At 42.1% G+C, this 24158-nt stretch overlaps 1 protein-coding gene across 11 annotated transcripts in view; it reads right to left on the bottom strand.

Moving 5' to 3' along the window:
* KCNG2 (potassium voltage-gated channel modifier subfamily G member 2) overlaps positions 1-24158 on the bottom strand; it is a 65454-nt gene that overhangs the window by 24330 nt on the left and 16966 nt on the right. For 5 of the 11 annotated variants that reach the window (XM_048939080.1, XM_048939083.1, XM_048939082.1 and 2 more), the window contains one exon: positions 3415-4232. In XM_048939080.1, coding sequence (XP_048795037.1) covers positions 3415-4158 — 744 coding nt within the window. In that variant the 5' untranslated portion in view covers positions 4159-4232. Of the gene's footprint in view, positions 1-3414; positions 23766-24158 lie in introns of those variants that run through there. The other 6 variants (XM_048939076.1, XM_048939077.1, XM_048939075.1 and 3 more) reach the window with 6 other exon arrangements.

The raw sequence follows: 24158 nt of genomic DNA, 5'->3' as shown, positions 1-24158 counted from the left end.
GTCTTACAGCTGTGTGAGGTCACTTGCACCTCTGCAGAACATCACTGGGAGTTACAGCTGCTCCATTCACATCGTATTGAAAGATCAGGGTGTGAAAAATTGTACTTCAACATGTTTTGTTCATTATTGGTTCCTCTCTTTCCCTGTCGCAGTAACAGGGCATAGGGTGGCATATAAACCTCTCGCTTTCCAGAAAATGCCAGCTCAGGGAAAAGACCACTGCTTGTTAACCAGAGTGCCATCAGGACAGCTCTGACATAGAACCATAACAATAACTCCAACCAAACAGCTTGGAAAATGTACACACTGAGTACTGCGTGTCCTTGAAGCAATATTGACTGTTTGTTTGTTCCTTAGCAGGAAGGAATGCAGATACATTTTCTTCTAATTACGAGACTGCAAAATCAGACCAAATGGCTATCCCTGGGCACAGATTTTACACAGAGTACTTAGGACACCACTTAGGATGATTAGCATGACTTTGAATTCGTATGAGCTCTCTTCTCTCCAACTATTATTTGATGAGGTACTTTGGCTTGCTGAACCATGCACAGATGACATGCAGCCTCGGTCTGATTCTACAAGCCATTCCACATGGGAGATGCCTGACTTCTTGCCCAACCTGCCAGAAGCTGAGAACATCTCCATAGAAATTTACATTCGTTTGTGTAGGACAAAAATCAGTCACCATGCTTGTCTCCTGGCACAACTGATTGTAATTCAAACACAGAGCTGACCTGCACCGACCCAGTTAGCAGGCAAGGAACATTACATCAAATAAGCTATGTTAAAAGTGATCGTTCACCTACTCCTCGTGCTACAGAAATACTTTTGTCTCAATAAAAAACAATTTCCACTCTGTCCACTGTTCTCCATGCAAAGGGGAGAACAAGGCTTATTTACAGGAGCTCTGCACTTTTAGAGTCTAAGGGCACAGAAAAACACATCATTTACTCTGACCTCCTTTATATCACAAGCATTTGACCTTTGCAACTTGAAGAGAAATTCGTAGTTTATTTCTGATTTAAGTAGAACGTGTTCTGCTGATGGCTAACAACCAGAAGGGCATCAAGCTTTGAACTGAAAACATAAAAACATACAAGATTCACTAATTCTCTTCCTCGTCTGCCCCAGTAATTAATCACTGTAATACTGAACATAGGCAACTATCATGTTACAGCTTTGAATCACACATCCCTTCTCTGCTTATTTTGAAGGTCTTCTAGTTGATACATTTTCACTCTCCCCCCAAAAACCTTTTTTTGCTTCATCAGGTCACCCTACGATCTTCCTTCTGGTAACCCAGACAAATGAAAAAGTTAAGCTCCTCACTGTATGGCATTTTCTCCAGATGTCTAACATGTAGTTTTTTCACAGCTTCTCCTATCAATATATATACTTTTTTTTGTTTTTTAAATGAAAAAGCTACCAGAAAATGAACGCAAGAACTGACTGCATTATTCTTGTGTCAGTCTCACCAGTGCCACATACAGCCACAAAATCTTCTGGCTTCTAATAACTGCTCCCTACTCAAGGGCCACATTAACCCTTCTGACTTCATACTGCAGTAGGAACTCACCTTCAGCTGCTTTTCCTCTAAATGCTTTTTAGACTTTCCACTTCCATGAGAGCAAACTGGCGTTCATTTTCACTGTATAATTTTGTACTTGTATGAAAATGTGCTTTTAATGGCTCCAGCTTACCAAGAACTCCAGTAACATGTTTGCTTTATCCTTTTTATTACTGTACAAGACATTTTATTAGTGGATAGTCCCCATTCATGTTTAGATAACTAGTAAAAACATAAGGCACCCATCCTCTAATTGATCGTTCTGGCAGCAACTGTTCAGTTCTCACTTAAACCCAGGGACACCTGAACACTGAATACACCCCACTTTTCAACAGTAGAACACTCCTTGTGCTTAAAAATCCAGCATACTGTAGCACTTCTGGTTAATTAGAGTAAAAGGCATGCATTTTGGAAATAATATTTTTAAAAATTACTTATTCACGAGGACAATATAACTTTTAACTTGTGCCTGGTTTAGCTATCCTCACATTTGAGATGATAAAAAGCCTTAAAAACAAAGACCTTATTATGACTCAATCGTTAAGCAACATGCCAAATGTGCTTTTTTTTTCTTGGAGTGAACTGCTGCTATTGAGTAAGTTCGATTCAAATCATGCAGCTCAGCTGATACCTAACCTGAGCATGCAAATGGAGAGTGGGGTTTAACTGCACATGAAGCACTCAGTCAAATGCAGCATGGGATTCTGTGGAATTGCTGGATCCATTCCATCAACATGCTCTTTACTTTCAACAGCTCAAAACACTAAGTGTCTCCTGTCAGTTAATGACCACTCTCTTAACAGCAGTGAGCATCCAAGCACTTGGATGACAGCACACAAGGAAAAGTCTACTGTGAGGAGAGCTTAGCATTCAGTTAACAGAACTCAACTGGATGAAGTACTGCGGTGGTAGGTCAATTTCACAACCACCTTAATGACCATGGAGCTGGAAAAGATGCCCGAATATTCAGCATCTTTGACAGATTTGAGTAACAACTAAAGAAAGACGCCACCAACTCTTTCACCCCAAACTTATTTTAGCACATATTAATGAAAATGTAAACACCCTTCTCCATCAGTCTTCAGATGAGCTCTCATTGGCCTACATACAGCTAATCCTAGGAATGTGATCCATGAGTAAAGCACTAAACCCTTAGGAAATTCGTTGAATCATAGACTTGATTTCCAAGGGCATGAAGCATCCACAGATCACATTTGTGAATACTACACACGTCTGAAAACTGGGACATTTACTGTTTCTGCTGTTATACTGCTGCCCCAGCTTCCCTGCCCTTTACCTCGCCTATCGCATCAAAGTATTTTTAAATGTGTTTTACACAGTCAGGTGCTGAGAATTCATTAAAAGCAGTATGTTAAAGTACTTTTAAGGAAAATGGATCTGTTAGCTTTTAACACTTCAAAGTATTAAGTCTCAAGCAAAGCTAATTTTTATAACCACATCAGCAAGTTTATCATCTTGTTAATAATAACAGAAAATAAATCTGTTAGATAAAGCTATCTGTGCAAACTGGTGAAGATTAAGAGGTATAAACGTTTCTGTGCCTTCCACAGCATGAATCATGGAATGGCTTGGGCTGGAAGAGACCTCAAAGATCAAATAGTTCCACCCCATCTTCCATGGGCAGAGCTGCCAATCACTAAGTCAGTCTAAGGGCTCCATCCAACCTGGCCTTGAACACCTGCAGGAATGTTGCAACCACAACTTCTCTGGGCAGCCTGTGAAAATGAATATCAAATACCAAAACTCCTTGGTTGTTTTGCCTGCCACCTTCCCTGAGGAGACAACAAGGCAAAATACTTTACTCTGAGAAAAGCTGCACTCACCCGATCTTCTTCTTCTCTGACATCTGGCATGGTGCTGATACAGAGGCTGACTGCAGTGATGGCAACAAAAGAGATTGAAATACAAGCAAAGATCTTCCCTGGAATCCCTGAGTGGGGGTTCTCCACCATATCCCTGAGATTTCTCATGCACAAACTCAACCAGTTATTGTCCTGGAAGGCACATTGAGTAGTTTCACTAAACATCATCTCCCCTTCATACATCCTGGCTTCAGCTGCCTCCTCCTCTTTCTGTCGCAATCTCTTTTTACAGCACCGCTCCAGGTGGTCCTCTTCTATCCCCCAGTACACAAGCTCCTCCTGAAAAGAAAGAGCACACATCTCCCTGAGAAGTCTCAGCTTCCCAGCTGTCAAGAAAGTCATGATTGTCCTGAAGGCACTAGGATTACGGTCAAAAAAAAATTCATTGCAGCTAACATCATAGTCATCACAGATGTTCATGATCTCATCGTAATTGTTGCAAGACTTTAGCTTCCCAAGCCTGGTCAAAGGGCAGTTCTCCAAGGTGGTCCAAGGAATTTTGTATTTAATACCACCTACATTGATGATCACAAACCTGGTCCGGTCATCCAGGCGTGCTAAGTAGCACAAGTCTTCATTGGGGTGCAAAAGTTTGGCCTTTCTGTAGAAAAATCCTTTCTCGGTTTGCACTTCACACAAATTTTCCAACTTATTGAAGGAGTAGGAGCTGAACGCAGGATCTGCATTCCCAGTGAGTAATGCCATTTCTTGGTACGTTTGCTGAGGTCATTGGGAGGCTACTCAAAGAAAGGCATCTGGACCTTGATTGGAGAGTCGGTCTGTGAAACAGAATTTTTAAACGGCAATAAAATGAGGGCTTTGCTAGAGGAAAAAACTATCCCAAGAAACTTTTCTCCATGACATTACTTCTTATCCTATTATCTTAGAACTATACTCGCTCTGTACCCAGTGGAAATTAAGACAAACTGCAGTAAGGTTGGGAGCCACGTCTACTTCTAGAGAGTTTAGTCAGTGAATGACTGGGAAAAAAAACAGTGTATTATCATTTTCAGAAATGTCCTTTCCAGAGGTTTAAGCAATATCCCAGGTGCTAAGGGAAGAGAAACTGGGGCTTTTAGATTAATGGCAATTTTCATTTTAGCAACTTCAGTTTTTATTATTTTGGCCCATCTACTTTATTTATTAATTACAAAAACGCCTGAAGCATGAGGATAAAGTGTATGCCTACAGTACAATCAGAAATACGACTGCAGTAATGCTGGTAATTCCCATTTAAAATATACCAATCTTAGACATCAACTGCAGTGAATACGTTGGAGTTGAGAATCTGCAGGCAGCACTCAAACCAGGTTGGGTGCTTAAGTGCAGAGCATGTACGACCAAGATCCATTTGCCACTGGCAGCCCAATAAAGTGGATTAAAAGCTGCATTGGGTTCATCTACCAGTAGAGTCCCACCCTCCAAAAAGAAGAAAAGCTGTGCTCTCAATGTTGAGGTAACAGCCATAAAGTCTAATAACATCTCTTGCACAGAGGTGCAGATCCCAGCTGTGAGTGAGGTGGTGATCTGGAACAGAAATGCTCTGGATCACGGATGCTGCCTGAGATTCTGGTGTGTTTCTGTTTGATGGAGGTGGAAAGGGTGCCCTGCAGCCTGGCAGCAGCTCCAAAATGGGAGACTGAACCTCACAACGAAGCAGAGCTGGAAGCAACCCACCTGCTGCTTTTAGTTACAGATAATACAGAATCCTCATGACCACATTAGGCTACAGGTTGGAGTAAGGTGTTGACTGTTCTGCCCTCTTCCTGACAGACATTTCTGAACAAACAATTGGGATGAAATAATCTGGATTTTTCCCATTGGTCTCAGCAGGGGATAACATGCTGGAAAGGAGCTCTGAGGAGAAGGTCCTCAGATAACCTGTGGATATCAGGTTGGCCATGAAAAACAACAATATTTTGGGTGCATGAACAAGAGTGAGGCCAGCTGGCCAGAGAAGGTGATCCTCCCCATTTCCTCTGCCCTGGTGAGGCCACATCTGGAGTACTGTGTTTAGTTCTGGGCTCCTCAGTTCAAAAAAGACAGGGAACTTCTAGAGAGTCCAGTGAAGGGCCACTAAAATGATTGGGGGTCTGAAACATCTCCCACACAAGGAAAGGCTGAGAGATATGGGATTCTGCAGCTTGGAAAAGAGAAGACTGAGAGGGGATGTCATCACTAATTATAAATACCTAAAGTGCAGGAGTCAGTGGCTCCACGCTCTTATCAGTGGCATGCAGCAATAGAACAAGAGGCAGTGGGTAGAAACTGCTTCACAGGAAGTTCCATACAAACATATGGAGGAACTTCTAACTGTGAGAGTAGTGGAGCTCTGGAACTAGCTGCTCAGAGAGGTTGTGGAGTCTCCTTCTCTGGAGATAGTCAGGATCCAGGGAACTTGCCTTAGCAGGGGGGCTGGACTTGATCCCCAGTGGCCACTGCCAACCCCTACAATTCTGTGTTTCTGTGTGACTGCAATCTCAAAAGGATGGCATAAAGAAGCTAGGAACATAACTTTACCATACCCTCCTACTCAGGCTGCAAGACAAAAGGGAAACTAGAAGCTTTTTAATGTAAGGCAAAAGATCCTCCTTGCAAGAAGCTTTGCTCAGGGGGCTAAGTAGTCTAAGCTACTGTTCCACTCTGCCTTATCAAATTAAGCGCTGTGTGTAACTCAAGGATTCAGTTTGTGCTTTCTGCCTACCCCTCCTTTACCACATCACAATCCACACATCTCCTGAACATTTTTTTTCACCTGCTTCCTCACCTTTAAAACAGCTCTCCACCTAAGTTCCCCACATCTGTTTCTCCAAATCATCAGTAATAGTAGCTCTTGAAATGCTAATGTGTAATAGCATGTAAGGTAAGTAGGAAACAAGAAACTGGTGTCAGTGTTAGGACTGCATGAAAGACTGGACAAAGAATGGATGCAGTGATGGTGAACAATCTTAAGCATAGAATGTGGAAAACTTGCAAGCTGAAAAAAATAAAGAAGAAAAAGTGTAAAGGAAGTCCTCATTCTGATGGTTACCATAAGGCAGTAATTCCGTAATTTAGAAGCAACATTCTCTAATTCCCTTTGAGTCTCATATGTCAGGCTGCAGAGAATACTGAACAAGTGGGTGCTAGGAAAAGACAGAGCACACGTTAGAATACACTGACAGAGAAGCATCTCCCTTAATCCACAATCAACTCATTACCTCTCAGCTCATTAGACTTAAAACAATCCCCAACAAGTAGTGAGTGCTTGCTACTCAAGGCCATGAGTCCCCCTCTAAATATCACAGCCACGCAGCAATAGCAGTGGCATTCTTCCTTCTACGTTTCACTGAAGATAAGCATTCAATTTTCGTAAGGCATTTGTGTTGTATATTCGAAAAAAGTTAGAGAAAGGCTGGGTTACACACAAAGCAGTGTGCTGTAACACCAACCTATACTTCTTGTCAGGGTTACAATTCCAGAAGAGCCAATGATGCCAGAATGCCTCTAGCTTCATCTGGGTCCGAAAAATTTTGTTCCAATTTTGTCCAATGCCAAACAGACCAAAGCTCATTCCTCTGACTAAGGGCCAGTGAAGGACAAGTAGCAGCAACGTGTATTTTGAGAAATGGGTGCTTTTATAGCACCGGCTTGAGTGCAGCTGGGACTGCAAATACCGCTACTGTCATAGTGAGAGTGCATCGTCAGCACAGCATTTGCTTTAGGATTTAGCCTCTTGTTGCTCTTTGTCAGTAAGATGAAATATTCATCATCGCTACTCCAGGCAATGCTTTTGTTTCCATGCCTTGCCTGTTACACAAGTCAACATTTAAAAACTAATTTACATTGTTTTGACATCAAGGCCGGGATTTGCTTTTCTCCTCTACTCCACGTAGCAGGTTGTTGCATAAAGGAACCAGATACATTTCATAGAAATACTCTGAATGTAATCCCTCTTTCTTCCAAGCAGCAGCTAACTGAATGTGAAAATCTGGAAGCATATTTTTTATTACAAAATCTCTGACTTACAGACGGTTAACTTTTAATTTTGTGAATATAGGGCACTCCAAAAGTAATGCCTCCCATTTACTTCCATGGAAATTACAACAGACAGAAAGAGCACAACAGCACTATTTGACAAAGCAAATTCTCTGTGAAGTATCCTATTCAAGATTAACTTTAAAAGCCAATGCATCCAGAAGTGATGCTACATTATAACCTATCTGGCATTTATACTGTTTGATCAGACACATGGGTGCAGGAAGAACTATTAAAATACTAATAAAATGGAACAAGCTGCCTTGTGCAATGACACACGACAGAATTTGACTTGATATTTGTTGTTCATCATTTTTAAATGCCATGGAAGAAATGCTATATAAATATTTCAGTTACATGATCTCATATAGGGTGGGTTATACAAACTGTGGATTCTTTTCTTTTTAAAGCAGAGTCAAACAATTTTTATACACTGAGAAATAATTTCTTTGGCCTCTATATGCATGCAAGTGTGTGCCTCCATACACACACAAGTTCAGACAAACTATGAACAGCATACAGATCATAGAGCATACAGATATTTTTCACTGAAGTATTTAAATGAATACACAAAGCCTCCCCCTCAATGGAGAGGGGACTATTTCCCCACTTTTGGCATTTTCACTTTGCCTGCCCTCATCAACTTTCATCTCACAAACATTCTTCAGCATCCTGTTTTATCAGCATTTTTGTATCTAAGTCATATCTGGCTTTGCATGTCTTCACTGGTCTCAAATGCTATCTCCAAGCAAGTGGAAGAAAAGATGGTTATCAGGAGTAGTCAGCATGGATACGCCAAGAGGAAACTATGCTCAACCAATCTGGCATCCTTCTCTGACATCACCAGCTGTGTAGACAAGGGGAGAGCTGTGGATGTTGTGTGCCTTGACTTTGGCAACGCTTATGACACTGTCTTCAATATCATGCACATAGGTAAGCTTAAGAAGAGTGGGATAGATGAGTGCACAATAAGCAGTATTGAGAACTGGCTGACTGTCAGAGCTCAGAGGGTTGTGATCAGTGGTGCAGAGTCCATTTGGAGACCCATAGTGAGCAGTGTTCCCCAGTGGTCAGTTCTGGGCCCAGTCTTGTTCAACGTTCTCATCAGCAACACAGCTGGAAGGACAGAGTCCACACTCAGTGAGTTTGCTGATGATACAAAGCTGGGAGAAGTAGCTGACACACCAGAACTGCTGCCATTCCACAAGACCTGGGAAGCTGGAAAGTTGGGCAGAGAGGAATCCTATAAGGTTCAGCAAATAGAAGTGCAGAGTCTTACTCATGGGGAGGAATAACCGCATGCATCAGTACAGAATAGGAGGTGACCTGCAGGAAAGGAGCTCTGCAGAGAAGGATCTGGGTGTCCCAGTGGACAAACAGTTGACCAGGAGCCAGCAGTATGCCCCTGTAGCTAAGAGAGCCGATGGTATGCTGAGTGCACTATAAATAGTGTGGCCAGCAGGTCGAGGGAGGTGATCCTCCCCATATCATCTGCCTTGTTGAGGCCATATCTGGCCATAGCTAGTTCTGGGCTCCTCCGCTCAAAACAGACAGGGGATTACTGAAGAAGTCCAGCAGAGGATTACAGAGATGACTAGGGGCCTGCACCATCTGCCTTACGAGGAAAGGCTGAGAGATGTGGAGACCTGCCTGGAGAAGACAGAACAAATCACTGTTATAAATATCTAAAGTGCGGGAGTCAAATGAATGGGGCCAAGCTCTTTTCAGTGATGTGCAGTGATGGGACAAGGGGTAATGGGCAAAAACTGCAACACAGGAAGATCCATACAAATAAGAGGAAGAACTTCTTTATTGTGATAGTGACTGAACACTGGAACAGGCTGTCCAGAGGTAGTACAGTCCCCTTCTCTGGAGATACTCAAGACCCGCCTGGATGCTTAGCTATGCAATCTGTCTAGGGAACCTGCTTTGTCAAGGGAGTTGAACTTGATGATCTCTAGAGGTCCCTTCCAACTCCCACAGTTCTGTGATTCTGTTTGTATCAGCTGCAGAATAAAGATGAGAGAAAACACTGGCCTTTGACTGAATGGCACAGCAGACATAGCGGTAATAGAAATGGCCTAATCTAAATCCATCTACTTCAGTCTTTACTGTTAAGAAGTGCCCACAGAAATCCCAAGCTGTCAAGACCAAAGGGAAAGTATGAAACACAGAAAACTTACCCCTTGTGAAGAAATATCTAGCTAGGAAACATTGACTGTATTGGACATACTCATGCCTATGGAGCCTGACAGCATACAATCACAAATGCCAAGCGAGATGGTTGATGTCACTGTTAGGCCACCCTTGAAATTCTTTCAATGAGGAGACACTCCTGAGTACTGGAAGAAAGTAGATGTCACTCCTGTCTTCAAGAAGGGCAGGAAAAACTATAGGGAAACTTTGGGGGAAACTTTGGGGGAAACTTTGGGGGAAACTTTGGGGGAAACTTTGGGGGAATCAGCCTCACCTTGATCTCCAGAAATGTGATGGAGCAAATAATCAATCTTGGAAGCCATTGGAACACATGGAGAAGGAGATTAGGAGCAGATGACAAGGATTTAAGAAGAGGGAAATCTGCCTGACCAACCTAATAACCTTCTGTGACAAAATGACAGGCTTGGTGGACAAGGAGAGAGCAGTGAATACTCTTTATATTGACTTCAGCAATCCTTTTGACAGGGATGCCCACAGTATCCCCAGAGAGAAACTGACTAAACAGAAATTAGACTAAGCAGACAGTGAAGTGATCTGAAAACTGTTCAAACTGCTGAGCTCAGAGGGTAGTTATCAAATGGCACAAAGTGCAACTTGAATGCAGTCACTAGTAATATCCAATACTTTTTGATATCTTCATTAATACCTTGTGTGATGAGACAGAGAACATACTCACCTATTTTGCAGACAAAATGAAATCAGAAGTAGCTGCTGAGGCATCAGTTGCACTTGGAGAGGCCTGGGCATGATGGAGAAATGGGCTGACAGTAACTTCTTGAAGTTCAACAAATGGGAAATGTAAAGTCCTGCTCCTGGGAAAGAACAACCCCATGCCCCTATGCAAGTAGAGTGCCAAGCAGCTAGAAAGCATAAAATGAAATGGAGGATCCGGTGGAATACAAACTGGCCAAGACCCACCAACATACCCTTGCAGCACCCTCAGCTGTGTTAGGAAGATTGCTGCCAGCAGGTTGAGAGAGCTGAGATATTGGTGTGGAGTGACATTCAATTCCGGCCTCCCTAGTATAAGTGAGACTTGGATGTCCTGCAGCAAGACCACCAAAGGGCCATAAAATGATTAAAAGCTAAGAACATCTAACATATAAGGAAAGACTAAGAGAGCTGCAACTGCTCAGCTTGAAGAAGAGAAGGTTCAGGTTGATCTTACCTGTGTACAAGTACACAATGGGAGGCAGTAAAGACGATGGAGCCAGACTCTTTCAGTCATGTCTAGTGAAAGGACAAGAGGCACCAATAGAAATGTAGGAAATTGTTGTTATTTCCTGTATTTTACTTAAGACTAAGAAACTGGTGCTGTGAGGGTTGCCAAAAGGGGTCGTGTAGTCTCCTTCCTTGGGAAGACTCAAAATCATCTGGATACAATCTCCAGCTGACCTGTCTTTGAGCGCTGGGGGTCAAAGTAAATAAGCTCCAGAGCTCCCTCCCCATCTCAGACATTCTGTGATTTTGCAAATACCCGATTTTTAACCTCTGTTGTAAGTTACAAAGTTCTGAAGGTTTACACTCATACTTTGGGAGCAAAAGGAAACCATGAAGCTTTTTAGTAATCAATGTTTTAAAATTTTCCACCTGAAATGAAACACGCTTTGACAGAGCATAGGTTATTGTGTCATAATTTAAAGTCATTTACATGAAATATAGATCAGGGTGAACACAAAATGTTTTCTCTCAAGTCCAAGGAGACTTGATTCAGTGAATCCATCCTGCAGCGCTCAGCCATTTTCAGTCAGGGACATATTGGAAGCTGACATTGCTGCCTACTTCCAAAGCAATTCCCACAGCTCACTGTGACATTAGTCGTAATTTACAATGTACACAATTATTTTAGTAGTAAAACTTAAACATGCAATTGACCTTACATTCGGTGCCGTTAGAGTTAACACAGAGTTAAACATTCAGGAGATCCACTTTACTTTTGTACTCACTACATTCTGGTAGAACCTGAAGTTCCTCCCAGGCACAGTGGAAACATAAAGGGACAACAGCACCTGCCCCAGAGGCTTAGAGAATACAGAACAGATGGGATGCAACACAGAAATTTTAAAAGGAAAAGAAAAGGAGACAACTACCATATGGAAACAATAAAACAGACACGCTTAGCAAAAAGTAGACTTCTAATTCAGTGGATTAGCTTCAGAGTCTGTCCTCATCGAGTAGCATTCATAAAAGCTGCATTAGACTACCTCGGGCAACAGTATTATGTCTACGTTCAAATTCCCTTGCTAAAGTAACTGTTCTACATGTGTTCAAGTAGATCACATAACATACCAAAACATATGCAGTAAGGAAGGTCAGTAAGAGACTGTGACTTGGACACAAAATTAGGAAGAAGTCAACTACAGCAGTACTGATCCAAGTCTTCCAAACTCAGCTCCCCACTCTATGCTGAAGCATCATTATACAGTAAAGACAGTATTTGTCTCACATTTCTTTACAAGTTTTTGTTTCAAGTTTTCTAAGCAAGAACAACCTTACTGCATGTCTGTACTCCTCCATGTACGATAGGGGTCTGAACTCTGCCTGTTGCTTTCCTACTTTTATGTCATAAAAAGTATTTCAGAAGGAATAAAAGTGGGATGGTAACATCAGAAGCAGCTAAAGCATTCTTTAGCAAAGTTGCTGAAATAGAGGCATCAGTGCAAAAAGGAGCATTTGAATAAACCTAGATTTCAAAAAACACAAAGACATTTACATTACCATAGATGTTGCTGGCTTTACTTTCAAAAAATTCAAGTAAAAAAAAAACAAAAAACACAAATGAAAATTAGGACAGAGTAAAAATACTATAAACTACTAAAGGATATTCCACATGGGAGGACAGGGTAATTTCACACAGGGTAATTTCCATGTAACTCAAATAGTTGAATTTGTCATATTTTTGTATGTATTGACAATGAACTTCGATATCTATAACTTCATAAACTCACCTAGAACAGGCCGTGGTCCAAGAAGTAGAACTTGGAACATTTTCTTTTTATTGGTTTATCAGAATTACAGACGGCAGGGGGACAGTGTTACAGACCTAGCTGAGATGTCCTCATCTAATTGATAAAGATAGGCTCCTTGTGTAGAGCAGAATGGCTAAGGAGAGCTTCCCCAGCGTAATATGGGGCTATGGTGAAAGGCTGCATCTGGCAACCCAAAAAAAACCAACAAAAAAAATGATAACAGGAAGTGTAACAGCAAAGTTCAGTATGAGATGGACACTGTTCCCATACTCTGAATGCACATTTTCTTTAATAGCTTCATTAACTTAGTAGAGGCCAAAAGGAAGTTTTCTTGTCTGAGCACCCTCGTCACATTTTTTCCACGCTATGTAATTAGCTGAAACAATTCAATTTGTAAAATGAACAAATTAAATTAATTTGACTCAACTCGAATGTGACGTGCACCCATAGCCATTTGTCTCTATTAGGCAGACTGTGAGTTATCTAGTGCTACTGCACTTGCCAGAGCTATACGCTGAAATTATTACTGCCGTGAGATCTTTAAGAAATCAGAGACTTGGTCTGTCTAGCTACCTGGAAGTATGAGATCCTCACCTTTTTCTCAGTAGCATAACATTCTGTGCACTTCCACACACTTTCAGCGCCCTCAACCAGAATTTATGTATTGTTTCTGTGAAGCTATTTGCATCTTTCAACTGCGCAGCAGTTGGCAGTGATAGAATCACACAATCATAGAATGATTTGGGATGAAAGGGATCTTAAAAATCATGTAGTTCCAACCCCCTTCCATGGGCCACCAACTAGATTTTGCTGGCCAGGGCCCCACACAACCTGGTCTTAAACATCTCTAGAGATGGGGCATACACAACTTCCCAAAAGTCCCAAGAAGACCAAAATATACTTAGGCAGAAAGATAACATGATGTGAAACGGCAAGCCCTTCACTCCTCCAGGTTTTGTTCAAAAGAGCAGGAAGCTTCATAATTTGTTTTACAAAGGGAGTAGAATCACACAACAGTTCAGGTTGAAAGAGATCTCAAAAGATCATGAAGTCCATCCTTTTGTGGGAAAAGGGACACCAGATGAGATCTAGTGTCTCTAGTTGGGCATCCTGAAAACCATCGGTGAAGGGGATTTCACCATGCCCCTCGAGAGGTTATTCTAGTGACTGACAGTTCTCACTGTAAAACCTCTTTCCTACATCTGCACAAAACCTCTCCCAGTGCAAATTGTACTCGCTGCCCGTTACCTTCTCTGTATGGCTCCTTGCAAAGACAGAGCCTTCGTCTTCTTTCAGGAGCTCTTTTTAACTCCTATGATGAGGTCCTTCTTAGGCCTTCTCCAGAGTGAAAAGACCTAGCCTGTTCAGTCTTTCCTCACAGGAGAGGTCTTCTAGCCCTTTGATCATCTTTGTGGCCCTTTTTCAAACAGGAGAAAGAGACACAAACTCTTCAGAAAGCATTTCTGCCATTTATGGAGCTGGAAGCACATTCAAATGACTCCAAGTAGACAGGATCTGTCAGATTACAGTCCATAAGGAAAAGAAGAAGCTAGAGTTGAGAAATGATTTCTTCTATTTGCCCCAGTACATCTCATCTTGGAGAAGGGAAGGCTCTGGGGAGACCTGATGGAGTCCTTTCAGTATCTAACAGGGGCTATAAGAAAGAAAGGGACTGACCATTTAGCAGGATCTGAGGTGGCAGGACAATGGGAAATGGTTTCAAACTTGAATGGGGGAGATTTAGATTGGATAGAAGGAACAAGATTTTCACAGTGAGGGTAGTGAAGCACTGGAACAGGTTGCACAGAGAGGTGTAGATGCCTTCTGTTTGGAGACATGGAAGGTCAGGCTGGATCAGGCTCCCATTAGACTCTTCTGTCTCCAGAACTTCTGCCTTGTTTGTCCCAATAAAACTACCCATATGCACGGGACACATATTTTAGCACAATACAAATGAGACTGCAGTTTTTAGAGCTGTTGGATGAGGTGACCTTTAAACAGAAGGAGTTTGCAACTCTGCTGCAGAGCTCCATTAAGGCTTGGTGCCACAAACTGAACACTCGGAATAATGACAAAATGCTAATATCTGCTGCATAATGCAGTGAGCATTCTCTGCCTATGCTAGATGGGCAGAATTAAGGAATCCTGTCTGCCAGACATGTTTTTAAATGAGATGACTCTCCAGATCCTACCCTGGATACAACTTTACATTTTCATAATTAATATGCATCTCTATCTGAAGAGGAAGATCCCACTGCCATCCTGTATTGCGTAGTATTTGCTAAGGAACATACACATTTGCAGCTTTCAGGTGTGGTGAAACAGAAATTCTGCAACAACTTGAATTAAATTTAAAAAAATTTTTTTAAAAATTAAGAACAAAGTATCACTCATGTATTTATATTAATTTTCAAACGTCATCCAACTTCATGGCATCTTACATTCTTCTATTCTGAACTCCTCTTAGACCGATGCCTACACTGACAACACTAACCTTCCTAAAAAAGTTGACTGGATAAAGCCAGAGGTTCTGGGTGGAAGTGTTGATGCTTTCAGTTGCTGGGATGGCAGGAGATGTTTGGACTTTTTCCTCAAACAGGTGCCAAGATAGGCCTTTCGCAGTTTGGGGTTATAGATGCATCCCTCACACTCTTGACCTAAAGAAGAGGATGAAAATGAACTAAAACAGCCCAAGGCTTCCCTGTAATTCCAATCCTCAGCATGCAACTTCCTCCTGCCCTGTCCTGCCACTGCTGCACGCTGCAGAGAAACCCTTTAATTCAAAGACATGCTGTTTCATTTATCTGTGCAATTATTTCAGGCAACTGCTGAGCAATGCTGATAGCATTTTTAAAACCTTGTTTTGTACACATCTCTACTTTGATGGATTTACCTAAGCAAAACGGTGACATTTAGCAGATTTCACAGTGAAGATGATGGCTTTAAAATCAAGTAAAATATTGCATGTAACTGGGATGGTTGTATGTTCAATAGTCACCCTGAATCCTTCAATCATGTCCCCTTCTAAAAACACCAGAACAAAGTGCTGGTGCAACAGGTAGGGTAACAGGCTCAATAACTGCCTGTGCAACAGATGAAAACATTTCATTGGCATCTTGGTGCAAAACATTGGTGACCAGAGGTCATCACAACACATACAAAGGTCAACACATGCTCTGAAACAAAATTTTCAGAGAAATGCTCCAGCATTAGAAATACAAGAAGCTCAGCTCTAACAGGACCACTTGTCCAGAGGTTTTTGACACAACACATTTCCTAGAAGCATTAGTAAGGAGAGCTCTTGGGGCAATAAAAGCAGGTAAGAAAGTAGTATGTTAAGAAAACAATACGGGACTATGGGTGATGCTCAGAGGTCATTTACTCAGGTTATTCACCTACTAATTGTTTTTGCAGATATTATATTTGCCTAGCAAATGAACAATTTGTGCTCTCTGTAAGAAAGCACTCCACTGTTCAGAACACCTTTCACTTCTGCCAAATTTCTCACCGTTATTCTGCTGCAACTACTCACAGCTACGCAGAAACGTCAGGAGAAAATAAAGCTGTGGGGTTCATTTTACAGCATCACTGCTGCTGACAGGGTTTTGTTTCTGAGCAGTTATTTTCATGCTGTGAAAAGACATGTTGTTACTCACAAAGCATACTTATTCTGCAAGCGCTACAAACAATAAATCCCTCTGCCAGATCACAGAATGGTTTGGTTTGGAAGAGAACTTAAAGACCACCTAGTTCCAACCCCTCTGCCACAGGCAGGGACATCCACTAGGCCAGGTTGCCCAAAGCCCCATCCAGCCTGGCCCTGAACATCTCCAGGGATGGGGCATCCACAACTTCTCTGGGCAACTTGTTCTAGTGCCTCATCACCCTCTGAGGAGATAATCTTTTCCTAATGTTTAATCTAAGTCTACTCTCTTTTAGTCTAAAACCATTGCCCCTTGTCCTACATGCTTCTGTGGTCTCTTCCCGTTCTTCCTACAAGCTCCCTTTAAGTACAGGAAGACCACTATAAGGTCTCCCTGGAGCCTTCCTTTTTTCAGGATGAACAAGCCCAGCTCCCTCGGCCTGTCTACATAGGAGAGGTGCTCCAGCTCTCTGATCATCTTTGTGGCCATCCTCCGGACCTGTTCCAACATCTCCACATTGTTCTTCTGCTGAGGGCCCCAGACCTGAATGCAGTACTGCAGGCGGGCCTTCGTGAGGGAGAAGTAGAAGGGAACATCTTGGTATCTCTAGCGCACTCCAAGCCTGCAGGGTTTCTTCCTCTACGTTTCTCTTCCCAGTCCAGACACCAACGACCAGGCACAGAGCCCAGTACCTCTCTCTGCTTCCCCTCTTGGCCTCCTCAGGACAGGACAGCCCACGTGTCCTCAGCCTCTCCTCACAGGACAAATATCAAATATGGTAGAGAGTGGCTTTGCAACCACATCAGCCAATGCCTTCCGGACTCCAGGATGCATGTTGTCTGACCCCATCGGCTTGTATACATCCAGTCTCATGAGGCAGTCTTGGCCTTGCTCCACTCTTAAAGTGGGAGGGATTTGCTCCCCCAGCCCCCAAGTAGATGTTCAGGGACACGTGAGGCACAGAAAGTCTGACTATCAGAGGCAAAGAACTCACTGAGTGCCTTAACTTCCATGCCTGGAACCAGTTCTCCCTTCTCATTTATCAAAGGGGATAACCCTCCTTTGCCTTTCTTTTCTGAACAATGTACCTTAGAATCCCTTTTTGCTATTTTTTACATCCGTTACCAAATTCAGTTCCATATGCACCTTTGTTTTCCTTATCTCATCTCTACATGCCTTAACAGCATACCTACATTCTTCCCAGGCCACTCATCCCTGCTTCCACTGCCTATGCTTTTCCTTCTTATCCCTCTTTTTGATCAGCAAGGGCTTCATCAGTCATGCTGGTTTCTTGCCTCCTCTGCTTGATTTCTTATGCTGGTGGATGGAGAGCTCTTACTCTCTCATCAAAGGGCTGCCAGCTCTGTCCTGCTACTATACCCCTAAGTACAGTTTCTCAGGGATCTCTTCCAACAATTTCTTAAATATCCTGAAGTTCACAGTCCTGGCTCTGCTCTTTACTAGGCTAATATTCCTCAAGTACATGAAGTCATCCAGGACATGGTCACTACAGCCCATGCTGCCACCAGTCTCAACCTCTTTAATGATCCACAGTAGTGAGCACCAGGTCCATTAACAATCCACCTCTGGGTGGCTTGTCAGACACCTGTATCAAGAACTTATTCTCAGAGTCTACTGGGTTGCTTGCAGCTCACCCTGTTGCCTTCCCAGCAGGTATTTGGGTAGTTGAAATCCTCTGTGACGATGAGAGCCTGCAAGCATGATGCTTTTTGTAGCTGAGGCAGGAAGGCCTGGTCAACAGCCCTCCCCCCCTCTCCTTGATCAGATGGCCTATAGTAGATCCCAACCATCAGACACCCATTATTAGTCTGGTCCCCACTTTTGAACTACAAGCTCTCAACCTGATGACCATGGCTGTTTCTCAGTGGCAGCTCTCAGCAGTCTATCCACTTCTTAACATAGAGGGCAACCGCCCCATCCCTCAGCCTTTCCTCATAAACAAGATGCTCCAGTCCCTAACCAGCTTTGTATCAGCAGCAAACTCAGTGAGGGTAGACTCTTCTCTCTTCAGCTATGTCACTGCTGCTGATATTGAACAAGACCAGGCCCAGACCTGACCACTGGGGAACACTGCCAGATACCACCCTCCAAATGGACTCCACACCACTGATCACAACCCTCTGAGCTCTGACAGTCAGCCAGTTCTCAATACATATCACACCGTATCTATCCCACTTTTCTGCAGCTTACCTACCAGGATGATACTGGAGACAGTGTCACAAGCCTTGCTGAAGTCAAGGTGCACAACATCCACAGCTCTCCCTGTGTCTACCCAGCCGATGATGTCAGAGAAGGCTACCGGATTTCCCCTACACAGTTTTGCCCGTTACAATTATAGCCACCTTATTCAGCAGTAGGCCCATGTTTTTCTGGTTTTCCTTTTGATTGTGATATACTTATTTAAAGAAGGCCTTCCTGGTGCCCTTGATATCCCTTGCCAGATTTAATTCCAAGTGGGTCTTAGTATGGCACTCATATCAGAAGTCAGCACTGTGTATCAGCTGATCTCTCTAAGGTCATAAAATACTGTCTGAAACAGCAGAAGTTTTGTTATAAATGAATAGATTTCTATGGTGTTGTAGTGCACATAAAGCTGAAATTTTCTACACTTAAGTACCATGCTTGAAGAAGCTTTTCATAAGATTCACATTGGGGAGGTATATTTATTATTAAGTGCTTCTTGTCCTACTGAAGGAGATCACATTCCAACATTACCTATAAGTAAGTCCTTCTATTAAATGCAGTTACTGCAGATGCTGTTTTTTCAAGTACCCAGTGTGCATAGCTGAATCCAGTGTCTGGTCATACACAGGTATTTACTATAGCAGCTATAGCTATAGCTGGGCATTGGAAAAGCAGCTAGAAATATATACATGTGTATTTATGACAACATATGTGTTATCTAAGCTGAAAAAGGGAACACATTATTGATTTCTTTTGAAAGAATATACCTTGATCACATAATGGCTTTATGGAAAACATAACAGCCCTTATGTAACAGAAGTGCTCCGGATTTTCCTTTCAGACAGTACTCACATATTCCTTCTAAGGCACGTATGCACATGGAAGACTCAGCTGACAAAAGAAAAGCTGGTGAAAGGGTCAGCAGACATCAGGAGTTATCACCTCTTCTGCTGCTGGGTCAGTGTTGTCAGCTAAAAATAGGAGGTTCTCTTGTTGAACAGCATTCTCCAGGAATCACAGCAGAAAAAAAAGTCGGCTTCCTCAAGACCCATGAAATCCTACTATTCATTGTATTCATATAAAAACAGTGTTCAGTCAAAAAATAAAAAAATTCAACTGAATATCCCGTTCTGTAATAATCCTGTGTAAGGATCTCATGTTTCTATCACTGCATCTGTTTAGTGCATGAGACATGCATTCACACTTAAGGCAATTTACAATTTGTTACAGCAAAAGAAAATTGGGGTCACAGAATTCCCCAGTCCAGAGGAGTAAAACGATTTCTATAACGTATGTACAAACACCACGCGAGCTCTAACTGGTTGCTATTTCAGAATATTCATATATTGTGCTGCTTGTCATACTGTCATAAAATACTATAAATATGCAGCTACTAAGGTGCCTAAAAACTGTAGATGTAGTCTCACAACAGTCTTCTGGAATCTAAGTTAGGAAGGCTTGTTTTAATTCTATATTCAGAACAATGTAGAACATCCTCACTCTTTTTACATGTAAATCTGTTAAGATTTTCAGACTTCAGTTTTTTTGCACGCACAAAAAAAGACAACAGAGCAGTGCCTCCTCAGCTCCGGTGAGGTTCCTTTGAATGAGATGAGAAAGAAGAAAGCAAAGAATGAGAAACCATAACACAGGTCCATTCCTGAGTGCAATATCATAGCAACAAGATACGGACAGGTGAAGGAAGAGGCAACATGTATTCTCACTTCCACCCCTACCTCACATTCCCAAATGGCTTTATTTCCATACTGAAAGACTGCAACAGCAAAAGCTCCACTACATCCAGCCATTCTAGATGGACAGCGGTGAGAAATGTTGCAGTTGCCACAGACATTTCCATTCCAAATTCTCCTGGATACATCATAATTTTTGCTAAGCACCTCATTTTTGGACATTCACTCTTATACCCTCACAAGTGAGTAATGCTTTCAACCAAATCTTGATCATTTTATTTTTTACTAGAACATGAATAAAACACCTTCTATTCTTCTCTTAACTTCATTTCTGCTGCTCTCCTAGTAATAAAAAGGCAAAGCAGATGCTTGCACTGTTTTTACTTCTACTTCTCAACTGAGCAAATTCATTTTTAAACCATTTATTTACTGTCTAAGTTATTCCTTAGTACAGCATCATACTTCTTCCTTTTTTACAGATCCTTTCACCACAAACACCTCACAGTATCAACTCATCATGCATCAGTTCCAGCTCCTTGTTATCAGATCCATTTCCTCTTTCACAGAGACATTCTTAGTTACATTTATACAGCACAGCACATAAAATACACATACCACTTGGTCATGTGTTGTAAGAAATAGTCCTGTAAGAAACAGTTTTCTATCACAGAACTTCGTTCCAATTATCCCTTGCCATCAAATTTAAGCCACAAAGTCAAAAGCTCTTTACAATTTCTATGACTGGATATGGAGTATTGAAGCTAGGTTTACTTTTTAATTTACCTAACACTTACCCTCAAAGCTTTTGTGAACTGATCCCCACAGGCCTTAAAACGTGATTTTTGCAACAGACAGAGCTCAAGCCAGTTATTCAGATGACAAACTTTTCTTTAGCGCTCGTCTCAGAAGTTAGTTTCACCCTGCATTTTCATGTAGTGCACTGTGCACTGATGTCATTTGCTCTACATCATCACTTACAGCTGCACGCTCTAACACAACAGGATTTGTTGCATTGTTAACATGGAACACATGGGCAACAAATGAAAATTTCCTGACACCTTCAATAAGCAAGGGCTGACAGCTTTTAAATTATCCAAACAGCAACAAAAGTAAATTACATTTAAGGTCAATTTTTTACTGCCTCCTTGTCTGTATGCATAAAAGCATGCCCACATAGTGCCAACAGCTAATTAGCTATGCTGCTATTGAAATCACAGAACTGTTTAGTTGGAAAGGACCTTCAGAGATCATCGAGTCCAATTCCCCTGCAACGAGCAGACACATACAGCTAGATCACATTGCTGGGAGCCTGGTCCAGCCTGACCTTCCATGTCTCCAAACAGAAGGCATCTACACCTCTCTGTGCAACCTGTTCCCTTGCTTCACTACCCTCACTGTGAAAATCTTGTTCCTTCTATCCAATCTAAATCTCCCCCATTCAAGTTTGAAACCATTTCCCATTGCCCTGTCACCACAGACCCTGCTAAATGATCTGTCTCCATCTTTCTTACAGCCCCCATTAGATACTGAAAGACATACATACATCAGGTCTCCCCAGAATCTTCTCTTCTACAAGCTGAACAGCCTCAGGTCTTTCAGCCCCTCCTCACAGGGGATCACATTTGTGACCCGGTCACAGGGTCCAACAGGTTCATGTTTCTCCTATGCTGAGGACTCCACATCTGGACACAGAGGTGAGGCCTCACCAGCGCAGAGCAGAGAAGCAGGATCGCCCTGCTCAACCCCCTGGCCACAGTTCTTTCCAAGCAGCTCAGGACGTGATTGGCACTCTAGGCTGTGATGGCAAGTTGCTGACTCATGTCCAACTTGCCATCTACCAGTACCCTCAAGATCTTTTCAACAGGGCTGCCCTCTGTCTTTTTGTCCTCCTGCTTGTATTGACAGTGGGGTTTGTCACCACTGTGGAGCAAAGGAAGGCAACAGCATTGGCTTCTACTGGGATACAAGCACTATGGAGCAAAGGAAGATGACAAGAAGAAAAAATAGCTCACCCTTTCTGATGACTGGTGACAGCTCAAGAAGAGCACTATCTCTATCCAGAGATGCTACTCAGCTGCTAACCCTTAAATGCAAGTAAGGAGGGGTGGGCCCAGGGTCACTCAGGTGCAATGCTTGCACTTGAGCTCCCTTGGTTAGGTGCTCAGCCTTTGGTTCAGGCCATGAACTGGCAATTCCCATGCACATGACCCAGGTACAAGACCTTGCACTTGCTTTTCTTGAACTTCATGAAGTTCACCTGGGCTCATTAGGTCTCTCTGAATAACATCCCATCTCTCAAGCATGTTAACCATACCACACAGCTTGGTGCCATCTGCAAACTTACTGAGAGTGCACTTGATCTTAATGTTGATGTCACTGATGAAGATATTAAAGAGCAACAGTCCCAGTGCTGACCCTGAGGGACACCATTTGTCACTGATCTCCAGCTCCATATGCTCAAATGTAGATTTTTCATTCCACAGATGAATGGAGACACCCACACCAGAAATTCAATAAAGACTTGGCTATTCAAACCCAGAGGATATTGCATATTAAATAACAAATGCTAAACTTTAATATGAGTAAGTATTCCTATAGTACCTCTTTCAGCATTTGCAGTTTCTCCATAAAAAGAATCACAACTGTTTCAGCAAAACAAACCCAGTTAGAGGCTATTGTAAAATTCAGAGTGTGCAAAAGCAGATGTGTACAGACATTATTTCAGCGTCATTCTGTTTTACTGACTTATATTCCTTCTTCTCTTGGAACCTTTACTGTAAATAATCTTATGTTCTAATGAATGCTATTCCAAATCCATCCATTTCTTTCCATTTAATTTTGCAAATTCAATTTGCTCCTTTTTCTCATATAATCTTTTACCTCCTAGGACAAGGTCTAGTATCAGTTTTCCTTTCTTCTCACTACTTTTCTTTCTTCCTGTTTGATATGTGACCCCAGTTTACTAAGTTAATTAACTGCCAGCACTTTTCATCATTTATCTCAATTCATTACACCTGGCACTTCTAAAAAGCTTGGTCTGCTGAAATTCAATACCAGTGTGAGATTATAAGAGGACAGTCTATACTCCCGACAAGAGAGTATGACAAACTTTGAGCACCCATCTCAATTTAGGCTTGACTAGGCTTATTTCAACTGCCATTCAATGCTGAGAAGTATTCCTGAGGCACACTATATGAACAAAAAAAAAACCAAACCCAAAAGTATATGCTATCCTTAGCACAAATGTCTTTCCTTCCTTTCCTTAGTCAATGAACAAGCAAGTTTTTCCTTCTAGATCCTGCTTTTACAGTACACCAATACCCTGACTGAAATCGTACCATCTGACTGTGGTCCCTGAGGCAGATGGATACAAATAGTTTTAGTATCTGTTTCTTGATTTTTTTTTTTTTTTTGAGCATAGTGAGGCCAACAAATTGCATAGTGGATTGCCAACTGTAATGGAAAGTCAAAGGAAATTTGAGGAAATACTCTGTACATCTAATTTTTGATCTGTAAATGAGCATTTCTCATTTGAAAACAGAAAGGTTATGTATAAAAGAAACAAACTCTTGGTTAAATTGAGCTGTTTTCCTTCCATCTACTCCTTCTGCCTCTACTCAGACCACATTACTTTATGTCCATGGCATAAATTGCTCAGCTCCACAGCTGCAAGTTGATTCATGGCACATGAGATAAGGGAAAATTTTGCTTTGAATCTCTCCAACTCATAAGCAGCTCTGAATTAAGTCTTCTACAAAATCAAAGTTAGGGCACGTGATCTTGCACTCACAGAGGAAACAGACCTGCTAAATAAGGAGGTGCTGTTTTGCACAGTGCTTTTTCAGAAATGAAATGCCATGTGCTGTCCTCCAGAAAGGATGTGAGTGAAGGACATCTGTGCACATTAGTCCATTCAGTCTTCCTAAAGATAACGTGTACTTTACAGTTGGTATCCAGTTGCA

The sequence above is a fragment of the Lagopus muta genome, chromosome 3, assembly GCF_023343835.1.
Source record: "Lagopus muta isolate bLagMut1 chromosome 3, bLagMut1 primary, whole genome shotgun sequence".
NCBI classification, from domain to species: domain Eukaryota; kingdom Metazoa; phylum Chordata; class Aves; order Galliformes; family Phasianidae; genus Lagopus; species Lagopus muta.
Note: the sequence above shows the minus strand (reverse complement) of the source record. Positions and strands in the feature narration are given on the sequence as shown.